The following is a 17891-nucleotide window of genomic DNA, read 5'->3' as shown; positions in this document are numbered from 1 at the left end:
ATACTATGGAATGCTGTGATCCAGAAGCCATGCTGAATTTCTGACATAGCAAGCTGGCACCAGGAAAGTGATTTCACTGCAGGATCACAACAAAAAAAGTAAGGCCATAGGAAGAAAATGAACTCCCACTTCCAGGATAGCTACCCTAAAATACAACTCAAAAACTGTCTTACCTATTGCAAGACAGCCTATTTTTTAAAATCAAAATTTACACCTCACATGAGAGTATCAGCATATGGGAAATGGTTCCAAGGGATATGCACATAAGTAACAGAGGTGTTCTCCTGGTCCCAAATTCCAACTTCTGTTGAGACTTAATGTAATTTTTCAATTGTCTAAGGATTAGGTGAGACCCACTGAAATATCCTCTTCAACCCAAGCTCCATGACAGGAAGAAGGATGCTGAACATTATTTTTCTTAAGCAGAAAAGCTACTTTCCTTACTTGGAAGTGCCAAATTTACTCAAAAATTTTATGCTGTACTGTAAGATGAATTTAAAATGTACAACTTAGTAAATACTAAAATTTTGCTCTTAACATTAGATACTTCTACTATACTTCATCCTCATTACTTTACATGTTTAGGCAATTTTTGTGCTATGAAGCAGATATTTTGTAGCTGTACTTTTATACCTAATCAGACATGATACATAAATATATTTCAATTGTGGATCTCTCTCCCAGAAAAGCATAGGATATTTATAGCTTCAAACCCTGGACAGCATCTAGGACACCTTTGTCCAGTTTCCAGTAGAGTTTTCATTAACAAGTTTAAAGCAGTGCAACCACATCTGGAAATTTCAGAAGGGACTCCACAATTCTATACTTAGGAATGCCTTCTTGTCTTTTGAGGTGATTCAATCCAAGTCAGCCTGCTGGATTAACCTGCTTATTTTGTTCAACTGAGAATCTCTCTTCATTTTACTTTTCAATAAGAAAACATTATTATCTCAAGTCAAATACAAAAATGGTCTGGTTTGTCTGCCCAAAACTAACTCCAAAACATTTCACAAGAATCTGCTATGTTGCAATGAAGTGATGTTTACAAACCCAGCCTCCAGTGCACCTCACAGAAATATTGTTAATACAAAGTAAAGGTAAAGGGCTGAACCTACTTTGGGGTGTCAAGAATTCACCATAGCCATTCTTGCTTGTGATTTCTGTGCTGCTCTGTGGGAAGGCATTTTATGGAATCTCACAGATCACTGTGGCCACACTGCATTGCCTCAGCTGAAAGAATCCATGTCAGAGTAGGATAGTCTAAGGAAAAGGAAATTGATCAGCAACCTGCTCACCCGGTATTTTTCCAAAGCAAAACTCTTTGGAGGCTCAGAGAGATCTCTGCACACTTCACTGTAATTACCATGAAAAAATCTTTAGCAGTTGAATTGTGTTGGTTTTGCAAACTGACCTATGAAACTTTCCAGTTCCCTGTGGCCATGTCACTCAGCCACTGCCATGACATTTTCAGCAAGAGGCTGTTGTGGAAGTCTGGCTCCTCAGACATTATTTCCTTCTCCAAGTCATTACACAGATTAACAGATTGAAGCAGTTCCTTGTTGAATAACACATCTGATCCTATAGGAACTTCTAACTTCTGACAGCCAAGAAGAAGTTCAAGAAGTATTTTTAATCCCCTCTCCCAGATTTACCAGCAAAACAATGCTCATCCATTAAAGCACCACAGCACTTTCCAGGCAGTGTCTGAAGCAAACAGCTTTTTATCAGACTTGTTTTCTGTACTTTGTACAAACAGTACAGAGTGACAAAGCGCCTTTGCATTGCACAAACACCGAGAGAGCAAAAAGAAAATGAAAACAAGGCATTATACAAAGAAAGGATGTGTACAATGGAACAGGCACAAGCCACTTCTTTTTGTTTGTTTTTCTCTTTGTGCTAAAAATAGAACACAATGCTTACTTTTGTGTAGAGACTACTCACTAAAGGCTGAATAAACCAGACAATAAGAATATCAACATCATTAAAGCTCTTTCTAATTTTCAGTTCTTTATGTAGATTCACCCTTTCCCAACATTACTTACTTCAGAAACTAAGTTCCTCTGCATGAGAAAAAAAAATCCAAGAGAAGTTCTTTAAAGTGGACATTGTAAGGAAGAAGTGATCAGACTTAGTCCTATGGCAGTTAAAAGTGTCCTGAAAGGAAAATATTAGACTTTGAAGTTACAAATTTTATCAACCAAACCTTCTGTAACTTTGAAGCTTTTTAAATTCCAACTCTTGTACAAGGCTGAATAGATTTCTTCAATAATGTTTCCCAGCTGTGAAACATAATATTGCCTGTCCATTGGAATGAACAAAAATTAGCAACAAATAGAAAAAAGTGCACATCCAATGCAGGTCAGTTTAGGAGTTTTCTTCCAGAACTGCTACATACTTAAACAAATTAAATATGCTGTTTTATCATGTCTTATCATTACACTGAAATTAAACCTTGAATAAGCTATTTTACCTAAAAACAAAGTCATCCAAAATATTACAACTAAAATAAAAACATGTTGTTTTGCCTTTTCAGAGGAGAAACAGAACTATGATGTGGTCTAATAACTTTAAGCAGTCACTCAGGTCTCTAAGCAGTTATAGCCCTGAATAAAATGGTTATTTTAGTGTAATGATGCTTGCTCAGCAATTACTAGCAAATGCACATTAGCAGAAATGCTCTGCAGAGGTAAGAGCCTCTGAATGTTCCTGTCTGTGCATGACTCCATGGTCAAGTGGTAACACCTGTACTGTGATCTTACCATCCTTGTGCATTTACAAAGGCCTGTAGCAATCAGATCCCTATTCCTGTGTAACTGTTCTTTTTCACTCAGAGGGACTCAGAGGCACATCCAGACCATCTCAGACTTTGAAAGAGATCACTCTTTTCCCCCAAAATGTACACCTTAGGCCTGCTGGAACAAGCAACAATTATATACAGGAAGAGTTCCAAGCTCACCCATTTACTGTTTGACAAACTGTGTTGCACTAGTAAACTGCTCCAGGTTTTCAATTCCTTCCTATTATGACTGTTGTTACAAATTTCATTTCAGAGGCACTGAGATCACGGAGTGAACACACTAGAGGAAAGAAGGATCAGCAAAACTTCAAAACCAGATTTCGACTCTATACAGACAGAGCTGGAGGCAGCTGCCAGATTTTTGTTAATCAGCTGGAGACTCTTGACAAATGCCATTTCAATGCCTCTCTTCCTCTGGTGATGATAGTCCATGGCTGGTCGGTATGAACTCACACTTTATTTTTAATTCTTGCTACATCTGATTTGATATACTTTCCTTCTCATTATGCTACAGAAGCAAATTCAGAAGGAAGGTTGTGATACAAAGATGATAGATTTCACTGGTACCTATCATGCCTAGAAAAAATACAAAGTGCATATTCCTGACAGATTCTGAAGGAATGGTCTACACGCAATTTTTAACATGGACTCCCATGCCAAGGATTAAATTCAGCCCTGGTTTAAAGCCAGCAGAGCTTGAACAAGTAGCTGAATTAATGTGCTATGCCCTGGAGAGCAGAACATCAGTTTCATTTCTCTGATATGTTCACTGCCAGATATTTACAGACTTCTTGAAAAGTGGCCACAATATCCCCACATCTTTCTCACAGATACACCTTTAAAAAGAATTTCTCCATGAGCCCCTTCAGTTGGAAGCAAAGCCTTCAACTTCAATTATCACTGAACTGCTTCCAGTTAAACAGTAAAAAACCAACTCACCATAAAAAAAGCTTTCTCAAAAGCATGCCAATAGTAAGAGTGACAATTCATCAGCTTCTCAGTTGGAAAAGAAACAAAAGAAAAGGCAGGATAAGAAACAAAGTAATTTTAACAGATCCTTAAATTCTCATAGAACCAATGGAATCACATAAGGTGGCACAATGGATCTTTCTTGCACATCTGCAAATATGCAGAGGAACTCTGAACATCCCCTGTGACGCACGTAACTCCCTTAACAAATGAGAGAGATACATTTAACTCCATTAGTAAAAAAAAATTAAACTCTCTTGCAAAAAAAAATTAGTTCAAAACCTACACCCTCCTCAAACCGCGGGCCTGAAGCTGCTGCCATTGAAATTCATCATTCACATTAACTTAATTTGCAGAGGTGTTGGACCCTTAGAGGCGTGTGTGTGGAAACCCAGACCTGAGACTGCCAAATTGTAACACACTAGAAGAGATAAGGCTATTTTATCAATTGAGGAAATATATACAATGAGAATAACAATTAAATCTGATAGATTAAATAATAATTCTAGTCCATAAAATCAGAAACATGCTTTGATGCAAGAAAATTGTAACCAGGTATTCAAAAAAGAATGACTCAAAACAAACAGCTCTCCAAATGGAATGGCTAGAGATGACAAATGCCTGCTGGTCTGCAATCCTCCAGCTTCCCTTCTCCAATCTTCTTAGCTAATACTTACAGGGATAGCTGCTCTTGAATGAAATCAGACATTTCCTGGGCATTTCTGTCTGTCTTTTAACCAGTTATCTCTGGATGAGTTAAAGTATTTGGGGACATGATTTTCACTTATAAGAGTTCCTATTATAAAACACACACTATTATACCCTTATTCTATTACTCTTATTTTTTTAGTCCACCAAAACCTACAGATTCTCAGCACTGAAGCAGGCTGGAGCCCCTAACATCTAGTTATCAGCATTAATCCCTCCCTGTTCATACTGGGGGTTTTGTTTCATGTTTTTCACAACCAATATTTGGCAGAGACTGCTTTCCCATAACAATGTTTTTCTTATTGTTTGGGGTTTTTTCCAACCGTAACAGGTGGATGGGATATTGGAAAGCTGGATTTGGAAAATGGCAGCAGCTCTGAAGTCTCACCATGACCCAATGAATGTGATCATTGCAGACTGGCTGGCCCTGGCTCACCAGCACTATCCCATTGCTGTACGGAACACGCGCACCACAGGACACGAGATCGCGCAGTTCCTGCAGTGGCTGGAGGTGAGAATGCCACATCAACACGTCTCTCTGGAAAAGATGTTTTGTTCTCATACTTCCACAACCTTTCTGAAATACTGTGCTTGCTAATGCTTTCTTTTCCATCACTCGCATTTCTTTAATGCACATTTTTCTTTTATAAACTTTCATATGACTTTGTGAAACTCTCATCACGCAGGAGGTTAAAGCTTGTTTATGAAAATATTTTTATATATCTTTAGAGGTGAGATAGTTTCCTGCTACTTTGACTTTTCCATTACCATTTGTGTAGGCAGCTGACACTGTTCCATATGTAGAAAACAGGCATACATCATCATTTGCAAGACGTGAGTACAGGAAAATGAGTTTGTTATCTGTGCTCAACTTCTGCTTTTAATGCAGAATTCAATCCCAACACTGTGTCTGATTTTTGCTGCAGTTTCCCAAAGAGTAGGATAAAATAATGGCTTAGAGATCCAGAATGTAAAGGGAGACCTTTCAAGAGGACAGACATGCTTCACAAAGCAGATGACATGGAGGCAGCAGTGAGTACAGAGCCACACTAATGCAGTGACTATTTATCAACACCTGCTACATGGGGAGCAGGGCCATGGCTGGATTGAAAAGGCTGCAGCCGAGTCTGCAGAGATCACTGGGCTCCAGCACAATTTAAGAAAAGGCAGAAAGCAAACAGTAGAATGAGAATCACTCATACAAACCAGGAACTCTAAGCAACTCTTATTGTACCAATCTCTAACATTAAGCTACTTAATCTGAAATGAAATTATGCTTCTATACCTGACAATGAATTTTTGAGTACATTACTTCAAATATGGTGAGGCCTAAGGTGGAAGAGAAATTTACTGCAAGGCTGAAAGGTTTGGAGCAAATATCATTAAAGGCCTAAGCAGGAATAGCAGGGCTAGAAGGAGCTGTCAGATATCACACCCAGTTAGGGACAAAAGGCACAAAAGGAGGCAGGAAAGTCAGGGTCACTATTTTTCATTGTGATATTAGAAGAAACCTCAGCTCTTGGTCAAGTACAGTTTAACTTGCTGGAGCCTAAAGTAATTTTTTGAAGCTGTTTAATTATTGAATGAATCAAATGGTGGACTTTGATCAGTTCCCAGGAGCACACACCACATTGTCAACAATATAGACATTCTGTGATTTCCTAGTGTCAACAAACAAACCAAGGCTTGAATAAATTACTCCTTGCTCCAGTATTATAGGTAGTTACTCTTGTGCTGTGATGTGTTCCAGAATTTAAATATACCATAAATTTTCACAGCATTGAGTGTCTCCAACCAGTAAATGTTCCTCATATTGAGAAGCACCCCTCCAGACTTTAACAGTTAAACCTCCTTCATTCCAACTCCCAATTCCTACTCCACAACTCCACACCTATCTTTCTGCTGTGCTTCTGTCTGCTTACAGGCAGATAATTCTTTCAAAGATTCTCAATGGATGCAACAAAACCTGCAGTGCCACACAACATTTTAATAAAGAACAAACAATAAGTAAATATTAGTGCTCTTATTCCAATAATAGGGCACGATCAGTAACAGCCTCAACAGCATCCACTGCAGTATCATCTGACAAGAAAATTGGTCACATCTTGTGATTTCTAAGAGCTGTCTCTCTCACAAGAAGTCTGCCAAGTTCACCTCATCTTCAGAAGAAAATAATATTGAGACTGCACAGCCACTCCACTGGGACAGGCAACATCCAGAAAGAAACTGAAAGTGAGGTTTGCCTTTACTGCAAGCAAAATATGCCACATTTTTCTTTACAAATCAGATAAACTTTGAGCCTTGAAGCTCAAGTGAAATGCTTAAGATGTACCATTGATTAGGTAGAAAGAAGGACAATTCTGCTTCAATAGGTTTATTACGAATCAGACCCACATCTTTGTACAAGAAATATCACTGCTGTATCATTTAACATGTCTGATCAATATTTTGATCCCTTTAGTTTGGCTTAGTTTGGCTTGTGCTGATATCTCAGGGAAAAAAAATGACACTTTTTATAGGGGATTATTTTACCCTGAAGTTAAAGAACAGATATCCATTTTATAATCACAGGAAAGCCAAATGTTGCCAACAAAAGGCAGTGAACATCTGCATCAAACGACTGACAACAAACAACAAGAAAAATTCCACTGTGTTGATGGTTTTCCTGTGCATAGAAGATAAGTGGCAGTGCCCAAATGTGTGGCATTTTCCTGCTGCATGGAAAAGAATCAAGGAGTAACATTCCAACAGGAATTTACTAAATGATTCATGCACCTCATTTGACCACCATCAACATACAAATTTCTTGTGTTATAATTCCCAGTATTCCTAACATGTAATAGATATTTCACTGTTTACTTTTCACATTTCTTCATCTAAATCAAGTTGCCACTATCTTCCAGGAATCTGTTCAATTTTCCAGAAGCAATGCTCATCTAATTGGATACAGCCTGGGAGCTCATGTTTCAGGATTTGCTGGAAGTTTTATCAACGGTACAAAAAAGATTGGAAGAATTACAGGTAAAAGACTTATACCTTTAAGAAAAGTAACAGTCAACCGAATAAGTTATGAAGATATTTGACATATCAATGTCATATCAACAATTAGCTGTTGAATAGCAATAGTCAGCACAGTTTAGAAGTTTCATCTCATTGGTTTAGAAATTCGATTTAAAAAGCTTAATGAAAATATTTTTGAAAATTAGGTCTCATAGCATTTCTATCTTTGATCTTTCCCACCTCAGTCCAATTATGACATACAGAATACACAAGCATGGGGACTAGAAATCATAAAGCAAAGCTTCAAGCTGCTGGTTGCTTAAATTTATCTCTTATCCATTCCCAGTAACACCTTAAACTAAATGTTAGCCACTAACCTTGGATCTTTGGCCACTTCTCGACCCAAAGTCATTCAAATACTGCTCACTGTTAGTGAGTAATTTAAAAAATATATTAAGGAAATTGTCTGACTATGCTTGAGCTTTAAATTGTGAGACAGTGCCCATATAGTGAATTCAAAACAGTTCTCCTGTGGCAAAAATGACAGTTCTGGATTACATTTTACAAGAGGCATATCATTGGAGTACCCCTAGTAAATGCTTAAAGGAAACCCTAACACTTGATTGGCTTCTGTAATGTTTCTAACTGTACTAATTACGAGTGCAATGAAAATACATTTATAATATTATTGATACACTATATACAGTACTTCATCTGATACACAGCGACAGCTCAAAAAATCCAAACAAAATGAAAACAGAAGTGCATTTTACACAAGACCCACATCAGCTACATTTAAGTTATCAGAGAAAACATTTTACCTGCTGCCTGTGTTACTAGTCTTGTCTGGTTATATCTATGCAACTATATTATTTCACAATACCAAATTTAGAAGCTTGTCCTCAAAGCTGAATGCAGCTTTAAACTAAGCACAAAGTTCTGTTCCTGAATCACTTCCCAGCTGAGAAGACCATAATGCAAAATAGTCCAGAAAACAAAAATCAGCAAGACTCCTTAAGTGGAGTATTATTTCTCTGAATACTGCAAAAATCTGCCTTGAAGATTTTTTAAGCTGAAGAATTATTATAAATAAAATCTAGCAGGCATACAGGGCTTTTAAACAGTAATTCGAGCTTTATAAAGTTTTAGGTCCCACATGTGGGCTAAAAGTCAATCTTGCTATGGGACTGGTGTCTTCCAAAGGGCCTCTGAAACACACAATCTCTGGAGTTTGAAAGAACAAAATTATGTCAAGGTCCCTCAAGTGCCACTGGCAGCAGGCACAGTTTGTCTCTGAAAAACACGTCTGTCTGGGCTGTGTCCTTGTGTCCTTGCGCAGGTCCCAGTTAGTGTTTGTTACAGTGCCTGTGTTTGCTTTAGGTGTAACCCTCTGTGGGACAAGTGTTGTTATTGTTTCCATCAGAGAAAGACCTTGTAAAGCACCAGGTGCTGCCTGTTTTCAGACATTTATCCCAGACTTACAGAAGTAGAACATTCATTGTACACGATATGACAATAGAATTATTTACATTTATTACAGGCCTTGACCCTGCTGGTCCCCTGTTTGAAGGAATGTCACCCACAGACCGTTTATCTCCAGATGATGCAAACTTTGTGGATGCAATTCATACCTTCACCAAACAGCACATGGGCCTCAGTGTTGGCATCAAGCAGCCTGTGGCTCATTTTGACTTTTATCCCAACGGAGGCACCTTCCAGCCTGGCTGTCACATCCTGCACGTGTACAACCACATCGCACAGCTGGGGATTGCTGGTAAGAACCAGTGGCACAGAGTGGGAGGCACTGGGGCAGCTGTACTGAGTCTGTGTGGTGGTCTTAAACAGCATCTAAGGATTATTATTATCACCCTTATATGCAAGGTATTTTCTTGTTTGGAGATTAATTATCTGATTTTTACATGTCTTTAGTTCATATTGGTTTTACTGACACCAGCAAGGAATTGAGCTGCCTAGCACTCCTGAAAATGAGGCCATGAGCATCCTGCTGTCAAGCACCTCTGAATAATTTAATGGTATTTGTTTCAGCAGTAGGAGAGATGAGACAATTTATTCTAATTAAGCCAGATTTGTCTAGTGTGCCATTAATTATTTCAAATCAAACAAAACAGAGGTCTGTACTACTCACCTCCACAGCTCACCTTTTCCCAACTCCATGTCCTTCAGCAGCACAGACAATGCTCTCTCCAGGACCTGAGTGCCAGTGTTCCAGGCTAGCTTTTATTTATAGAAGCTTGTTATCAATGTACCTAAACATAAACCTATAGAGAAACTGATGCAAGATACTGAATAAGGTCCTGATGTGCAGTGACAACCAGAAGTGTTGGCTGAAAACCCCCAAAGAGCCCTGCTCACCCAGCACATGACATTGCAGAAGTATTTCTCAATTATCCTCATACAATGCCTAAATCTGGGCATTACTTGTTAGAAGATAAATCATGACAAACATGAAACCAAGCATCAGCTCAAAGCTTATCAATAGAGACATAAAGCATCCTATTTGCACAAAATAATTTCTGAAATTTGATAGCATTTTAATAATATACTTCTCATAATGGCAGACCTATGAAATATTTTTATTGAGTTTAATATAATTTTTGCTCCTTTTTTCCAAGCAGCAAAAATTCAATTCAACATAAGAGTGTGTCAGTCTAATAGGGACAAAATATGGTATTTCTGCCTAAGCATCCAAATCCAAGAGTGTTCAGCCATTCCAAATGAGACTCCTGTCTTTAATGTGGCATGATCTGAAAGACTGCGCACCAACTCAGGTTGTATTTTCTATTAACAAAAACAACCATAACACTGAAATCAAAGTTCATATTTACAGTCTGATACAGTCAGGGCTAGAGAAGTTTAAGCAGAAAATTATTTATTATCATAGAAGTTCAGCCATTCTATTTTTGAATGATCCTAAAAGTAAAATTGCTACGATGTACAACTTCTGAGGCAAAACCATGATGCAAAGGGTAGGTGTGTGTGGGGGGAAACAATATCATGTTTATAGTTTATAGTTGGCTACAATACTACTCTGCAGTTGAAATGGTAAAAAAAAAAAACCAAGGACATGTAAAATTTTGTTGTTGCATTTTTTCAGGCATCACTCAAACTGTGAAATGTGCCCATGAGAGGTCAGTTCATTTGTTCATCGACTCTCTGCTGCACAAGGACAAGCAAAGCACAGCGTACTGGTGCAACGACATCAACACTTTCAACAAAGGGCTGTGCCTCAGCTGTAAGAAGAACCGCTGTAACACCCTGGGCTACAACATCAGGGAGGAAAGTCTGCCCAAAAGCAGACGACTCTTTCTGAAAACAAGAGCCCATATGCCCTTCAAAGGTTTGTGGGAATACTTTTTAGTGTCCAGATTGATCACTAAGTGGAAGTCCAAGCTTAAGCTTTGTGATCCTATTTACTCATTCATTACAGCTTATAAAATCTGTGAGAATAATCAATTTGCAGAGACAACTGAGAGTCCCAGTAGGCTATCTTGATGCCCTTTCATCCAGATCCTGGCTCTCACATTTCTGTGGGAAAAAGCACACTGCCTGCTGGCCCCAGGCGAGCTGTGGAGCTGAGGGCTCGCAGATGCCCAGGGTCCTGATCTGCAGGATTTTCCTACAACTGGACTATGCAGGTTTGTTGTAACATATGCAGGCACACAGCCAAGCCAAAAAAAGCAGCATAATTACTCTGGGAGGCCTATAAAACATCCTGTTCTGCGTTTGCCCAAATTTTATCTGCAATTAGACTGTGAAATGACATATAAATTACTACTTTCCAAACAATGGACAGAGAACAGAATAGCATGGACTTTTGCAAGGCTGAACTGTAGCACTAAAATTAAGACTGGCACTCTAGCTTTAGCTCTACAACGTTACTTTATCGAGTCAGTGTGGATTTTTGGCGGTACGATCAGACAGAGGGGCTATGGCCTGCCAGGGGGCGCAGGGCCTTCCTACCATTCTCCGTTGCACTCCGCCGCCAGAGCCCATTGCTGCTGTTGAGCAACGTTCTCTCGCCACTGGGAAGGTTCACGTGCTTTTAAAAGTGAGAACAAGCAGGACGATGTGGGACAGTCCTCTCCCGAGGGGCTGTCGGAGCAGGGGATCCTGGCGCCCGGCTCTCCTCCTCACAACCTCCTTCCCCGGCTGCCATGAGGCGTGTGGGGAGCAGCGGCGCGAGCCGAGGCACAGGGCACACGGAGGAGGCTCCGCTCCGGCTGAGGCACTGCCTGTCCCCGACACAGCCCCGGCACAGCCTCGGCACGGCCCCGGCCACGGGAGTCCCGCGTCCCCGCAGCGGCTGCCGGGCTGTGCCGCGCCGTGCCAGGCCGGAGCCTCCCTCCTGCCGCAGGGCTCTGCCCCCGCCTGCCCCTCGCCCTGGGGTTGGGGAGCGTTTCATATGTTCGTGCGCCCCGGCAGGAACACTGAAGGGATGAGGAGAAAGGCTTCCAAAGGCTGCTTGCATTATATAGTTGGTCTTCCCACAGTGCCCGGTTACTCAGATGCATTATCATAGATTAAAAACAAAAACAAAAAACCAAACCAAAACCAAAACAAAAACAAACAAACAAAGACCAACCACCAAACCAAACAAAAAATTCAGGTACTTTTAAAATAATTTTGGAAGTCTTCCACTAGCACAGCTGTGAAATATTCAGTGATGACTCCAGAGGGGTCTGCAGAGCCCTGAATGATACTCAGAGCAGTTGAACCTGCTGAATTTCTTCTTAATACAGTTTAAAATGGCTCAGGAAGATACTTGGAGCAGGTTTTAAAACTCCAGAGGCTGTGTCTAGTTCCTGACGTTATCTTGCTCCAGCACAGTCAGGGCCAGGACCCCACCAGAATGAGAGAATGACAGACTCTGGGATGCGTCGCCTGCTGCTCCCACACCTGGGCACGGAGATGTCATCACCGTGCTGTGTTCCTCTCTGGATATGGAGCTAGTTTCAGTCTGGGGTAAAATATCTGTGTCCTATTGGCTTTGATTGCAATCAAACATGTTGCATTTTTATGCTTAGAGCTGGTTTTGCGTAAAAATCCATCCTTGGCACATATGTGGATAAAGTACCCCAGACAATGATCTCCTTTCACAAAAGTTCCTAAACAAAGCAGCAGCTGTGGGAAGGTGCTTACAAAGTCATCTTTGTAATGCTTTAAGAAAAAAAGATCATGTGAGAAGCACAAATAGAAGAAATTTGAGAAACTCAACATTACACTTCACAATCCTCTGTGTCGTCACAAAATCTAACATTTACTTTTCAAGCTAATGACATAATATTCTGGAGCATACATCAGTCCAGCTCAAACAAAACCCCCAGTTTGTTACACGGAAGTTAACATTTATAATAAAGCTGTGATGGGACTCTGAGTTTTTATATGATTTTTCCTTTAAGTAAACACCATAATCACAGCAAAACCTTGGGCTGTGTCTGATCATATACTGAAAAATCAGTTTTTACAGAGAGAAAACCCAGAGAATGATTAGTTATAAAAGTGATCTGTAAACAACCCGCTCTGCCTTGGTCCTCATCAGGTTTGTGGCACAGAATCAGCCATTTTGTTTTCTACTGAGGGACACATTCTCAGAATACACTGTTCACTAACATACAAGAACTATAAAACAATGAAAGGATACAGCTGTTCCAGCAAATACTTTCCATCATGAGCACTCTGAGCTGCACAAAAACCCCTATGTGTGCATGTGCATAAAAAGATGATTCAGTTAGAGGTGTGGGAGCCATTCTCAGACGTAGTGAAGACTGAAGTGAGTGAAGAGGCTCTACTCAAAAACTAGCATGCAATAATGTTCCTTCATATCTAAATCTATCAGTTTTGTCTAGAAAGTTGCTGGAAGAATGACCAGATAGAAGAGTTCTGGACATTCAAATGTGGCTGATAGTATCTGTATGCACATGCTTGAAATCTATATTGTTGGGGTTTTCTTTTTCATAATTTTCAAAATATCAAACTGATGACTTCTTAGGCATTTTTCATGCTGACAATACTCAGTTCAGACTTTCTTTAACAGTGTTGTTCTAGAAACTCCCCGGACCCTGAAGCATTAATGACATTGTTAACAGATGTGTGTTAAGCACAACATATCATTTTGCAGTCAAGGAAAGTTTGAGAGTCATCTGTTTTGCAGGGCAATTTTCCAGTTGATCAGAGAAACAGCCTGACCACATTGCATAAGGTCTTTGATCTGTATCATACATCTCTAGTCATGCCCAGTCACAAGGATTTGCCTGGTCACTAGATAGAGGGCTTGCCAGAAATTCTGACAACTAAACTTCAGAAAAGCTGAACTATTTCCCACAGAGGAATGTTTTATCCCAAAAAGAAACTCAACACTAATTACCTTTTTCTCTATCCTTTAAATAAAGCAACAGGACCACAAATGCTAACAGCACAGCACAACCAGGAAAAATGACAATGTTTTAATTTCAACAAATTAGGTTGAAAAATGAAATAACCATCAACTTTCTGCTCTGAAAGGCAAAATTCTTTTGCCTCAGAAAACTATTGATTATTTGACCATTAATTTTTCCACTTTTTGCCAATTCTTCCTTCCTACAGTGTATCATTATCAGTTCAAGATCCACATCATCAATGAAATCCAAGGCAAGCCAATAGACCCAGCTTTCACCATGTCTCTGACAGGGACTAAGGCTGATGCTAAAAACCTGCACATCCCACTGTGAGTATTGTACCACATGTAATTGTGCATGTGACAAAAGATGCATGTGACAATTTGTAATATCATACCACATTGATAATCATGCTATGAGGGAAATGGTTTAGTACAGCTAAGTGAACATGAACTGGAAATTGTCCTCTCTTCACTCATACTCCCTGAAAGTCACAAGTTCTTACAATGATGGTGCAGTTTCTGCGGAAAAAAATTTGTTGGAATACAAACAGTAAATTTGGAAATTTTTCTGTCCACTTACCTTGGTCCATCCCATAGCTAAGACAGGGAGGTATAAACAATTAAAACACAAATTAGAAAATCAGCTGTAATTAAGATAAAGAAGTTTGGATATTTATCATGATGGACCCTATCTGTATTAACGAAGGCAAAGGCAAGAGTGTGGGTCAGCATTTGCTTTAGCAGGCAGAAGTTGTAACATAGATGCTATTATGGGACACCTTTTCTTTTGCTGTCAGAAACCACTACTGCTTCATCAGCTGTTCAAGCTTCTGCCACTTGTGCTTCTTTCCTAGCACGTTGTATTATTTCATCACTTTTTTGCACCTGGAGGAAGAACATCCTTGAGACATTAAGAAGCAAACATAGTTCTTTCTCTGGTTTTCAGAGGAAAAAAATCCTGGTTTTTTCACTTTAATTCATAATAATTAAGATAACATTATTCTCATCTTGTTTTCTGTAGAGTTGAAAGCATTACTGGGAATAAAACCTACTCCTTTCTCATCACCCTGGACAATGATATTGGTGACATCATAATGATCAAGTTCAAATGGGAATTACCTCCACTTTGGGGAAATATCTGGGACACATTTCAAACCATAATACCATGGACAAAGGGCACCCATCGACCAGGACTTATAGTGAAGGAAATAAGAGTGAAAGCAGGGGAAACACAGCAAAAGTAAGTGTAATGAGAGCACTCAGTAACTCCACAGGATTTTGGCATCCAGTTCATCCCAGTTCAAACACAAACATCTGAGCCCCAGCAGTCACACCAATGAATGTAATTACCTCACTCCATAAGGACCATATGAAATTTCAATGAAACAAGATACTGTGCAAGATAAATAATGATTTCAACATTAACATAGTGAAATATTCAGATTCCTACTTACAAAAAAATATGCCAAATCTTAATTATTTGACTTTCAATACTTACTTCCTAGAGAAAGCATCACCATTCTTGAAAGTACTCATTGGAAGGATCATGTGCTGTACTACAGAGTCCTTTGATTATTTTTGGTGTTCTTCTTTCCCCTGCTTGTTTATTGCTTTGAAACTGGATCACCGTGTCTGAGCAATGCTAACACATTTGAAACTGCCTACTCATGCAGAGAAATTTCAGCCAGAAGACAGAATAAAAAAACTTATAATGATTCTCCACTGCTTTAATCCTTTGAGAAATTTTAACTGAGCAGTTTAATTAAGGTTAATGAGAAAAGCACCTTACCTTTAACTGAGGCTCAGTCCTAGAAGGCAATTTTCCTTGGTACATTCCCTTTCTTACCACCACAACTGGTGCAGACTTCCTGCAGAACAACTCTTACTGGCAGAGCTGCATCTCCTTAAATATTGACACAAAAACAAATTAGACAATTTAAAGAGACCTTTCATAAGACAATCTGAGTGTGCTGGGGGGCAGAGGAAGGATCACATTCTCCGAGGTTGAATCCTCCTAAAAATGTATTTTGGAGGTGTTTTCTGAACCGGGCACTTGGTACGTGATTTTAATGGCTCCTGCCATTAAAATCAAAGGAGTTCCTCTAACATCTCCTGCTATTTTAAAAGCCATGACCCAAAATCAGTATTGAAAGCAAATTAAAGCAAAGCATACACTGCAAACTAGGGAGCTCTGTTTAGGTGCAGGTGCCTGTACCTTGAGATAAAAGGTATGAAGGTGAGAAGTCATTTTCCTAACCAGGAAGCTCTTATCCAATGCAGCTGTGCCAGTAACCTGGCACAAGCTGATTACTGCTGATGTATTCCTTTCCTTATCTAGGAAATTATTAAGTGAGGGGGGCTCTTATACTGACAAAAATAATGTTGGTATCTTCAGCTACCTAGTGCTCCTTAGAAGCTTTTTTTGCTGCAAGTGGAAGCAGTTTGTGCCAAGCTTTTAATGGACACTGATTATGTGCTGGGTTTTGTTCTTTGCAATCTGGGCAGTGACATTCAATTATCACTGAAATACTGCATTAATGTTTAAGGGGGGAATGAAAGATTATTAGGTGGTTCTAAAAGGAGAAACAAAGAACACTCAAGGAAAAGTATTTTCTTCAAAGAAAAAAGGTATGTAGAGTTCTGCCTTCCTCAGAATACCAAACATTGTGTATTGCAGAATCAGCAATTTTGGAAATTCAATTATTAAAAAAGTAGTAAACATGAAATGTATTTTGACTTCTCTTGTGCTTTCTCAGGTATTTGAACAGCTGACAATCTTTTATTGTTATACACATATCTATATCCATATGTTAGAGATACTAACATCTAGTATCTCTGCCTCTAGATGTTTGTGATCTTTGTACACATGATGAAAGTTCCTTTGTTAGATTATCTAATGGCAAAGACTTGAGATGTAACAGCATAAACTTAAAAAACAATTAAGAAAAAGACCATTATGAGCAATAAAATACCCCATTCCAACATTTGGTTTCAAATATTTCTGTAGCATATGCAGCTGCTGATGTTAGCATCCTACATAACTGATTTTTAGCAACCTACCAGCTAAATACCAGTATTCCAGCAGCCCAAATGGGGCAACCATGCTGGTAACAGTGAGAGTTGGAGCAATGCCCCCCTGACAGGAAAGCCCAGGTGACTGTGAGGGTGTGCTGTGGAGACACCCACAGGGACACCAGGGAGACACAGCACAATGCCCTCAGTACCCAGGGGCTCCCTGCTGCTCTTCTCCTCTGTCCCTGTGGTCTGGCAGGCAGATACAACTCTTTCCTGACAAGCCTATAAAACAGAAAGCTGCTTTCCTGTAAAAGACAGATTGAAGAACGGCCTAAAGATTGGGAGACTCTAACTAATGTTAAACTTTCTAACCAACATTGTACTCACATGCTGTCTTTTCTTTCCAGAAACACATTTTGCCCCCAAAGCACTGACAACATTCACCTTCATCCTTCCCAAGAGAAGATATTTGTGAGCTGTGAAGATCTCTTCCAGAGCCAAAAGAGAAAATGAGCAAGAATACAAAAAGGCAACTCCTCAGCAAAATATTCAAAATATGATACATCTAGTAAAATGTTCTAAAAATTCACAGTCAAATATCCTAGCAGTTTCAGAGATGGTAAAAAAATACATTAAGATATTTAGTTTTTGTCATCTGGCAGTAAACTGAAATATGCTCTTTGTTCATCTAGGAGCATACTCTGAAAATCATCAGTGAGCAGCTTCATCAAGGCAACTGTCAATTTTCAACTGTTTAAAATCTGAAAAAAAATCTGCTCGCCAGAAATAAAAATATTATTTGACAAAATCATCGTCATAAGCCTTTGAAAAACTTAATTTTGTTGGATTTAAGGGAAAAAAAGAAACTTCATTTCATGGTATGCATTGAAATATTAATAGCTATGACTATCAGTTAAAACCTTGCTAAATTATTTCCTAATGGAGAATTAAATAGTTCATAAAAGAAAATACTACCAAATAGATATAAAAATAGAAAATTTTTAA

At 39.2% G+C, this 17891-nt stretch overlaps 1 protein-coding gene across 1 annotated transcript; it reads left to right on the top strand.

Annotated features, from left to right (window-relative positions):
- Positions 1-2673: 2673 nt before the first annotated feature.
- On the top strand, positions 2674-17424 carry LIPC (lipase C, hepatic type). The gene is made up of 9 exons (XM_030955464.1): positions 2674-2686; positions 3051-3238; positions 4806-4985; positions 7378-7495; positions 9015-9248; positions 10590-10832; positions 14078-14198; positions 14893-15111; positions 17294-17424. Exons 1-9 carry the CDS (start codon positions 2674-2676, stop codon positions 17397-17399), a joined length of 1422 nt encoding a protein of 473 aa, XP_030811324.1. The 3' UTR covers positions 17400-17424.
- Positions 17425-17891: the final 467 nt, after the last annotated feature.

Source organism: Camarhynchus parvulus, chromosome 10 (genome assembly GCF_901933205.1).
Source record: "Camarhynchus parvulus chromosome 10, STF_HiC, whole genome shotgun sequence".
Taxonomy (NCBI): domain Eukaryota; kingdom Metazoa; phylum Chordata; class Aves; order Passeriformes; family Thraupidae; genus Camarhynchus; species Camarhynchus parvulus.
The sequence above is the reverse complement of the archived record's forward strand: the minus strand, read 5'-3'. Positions and strand labels throughout refer to the sequence as shown.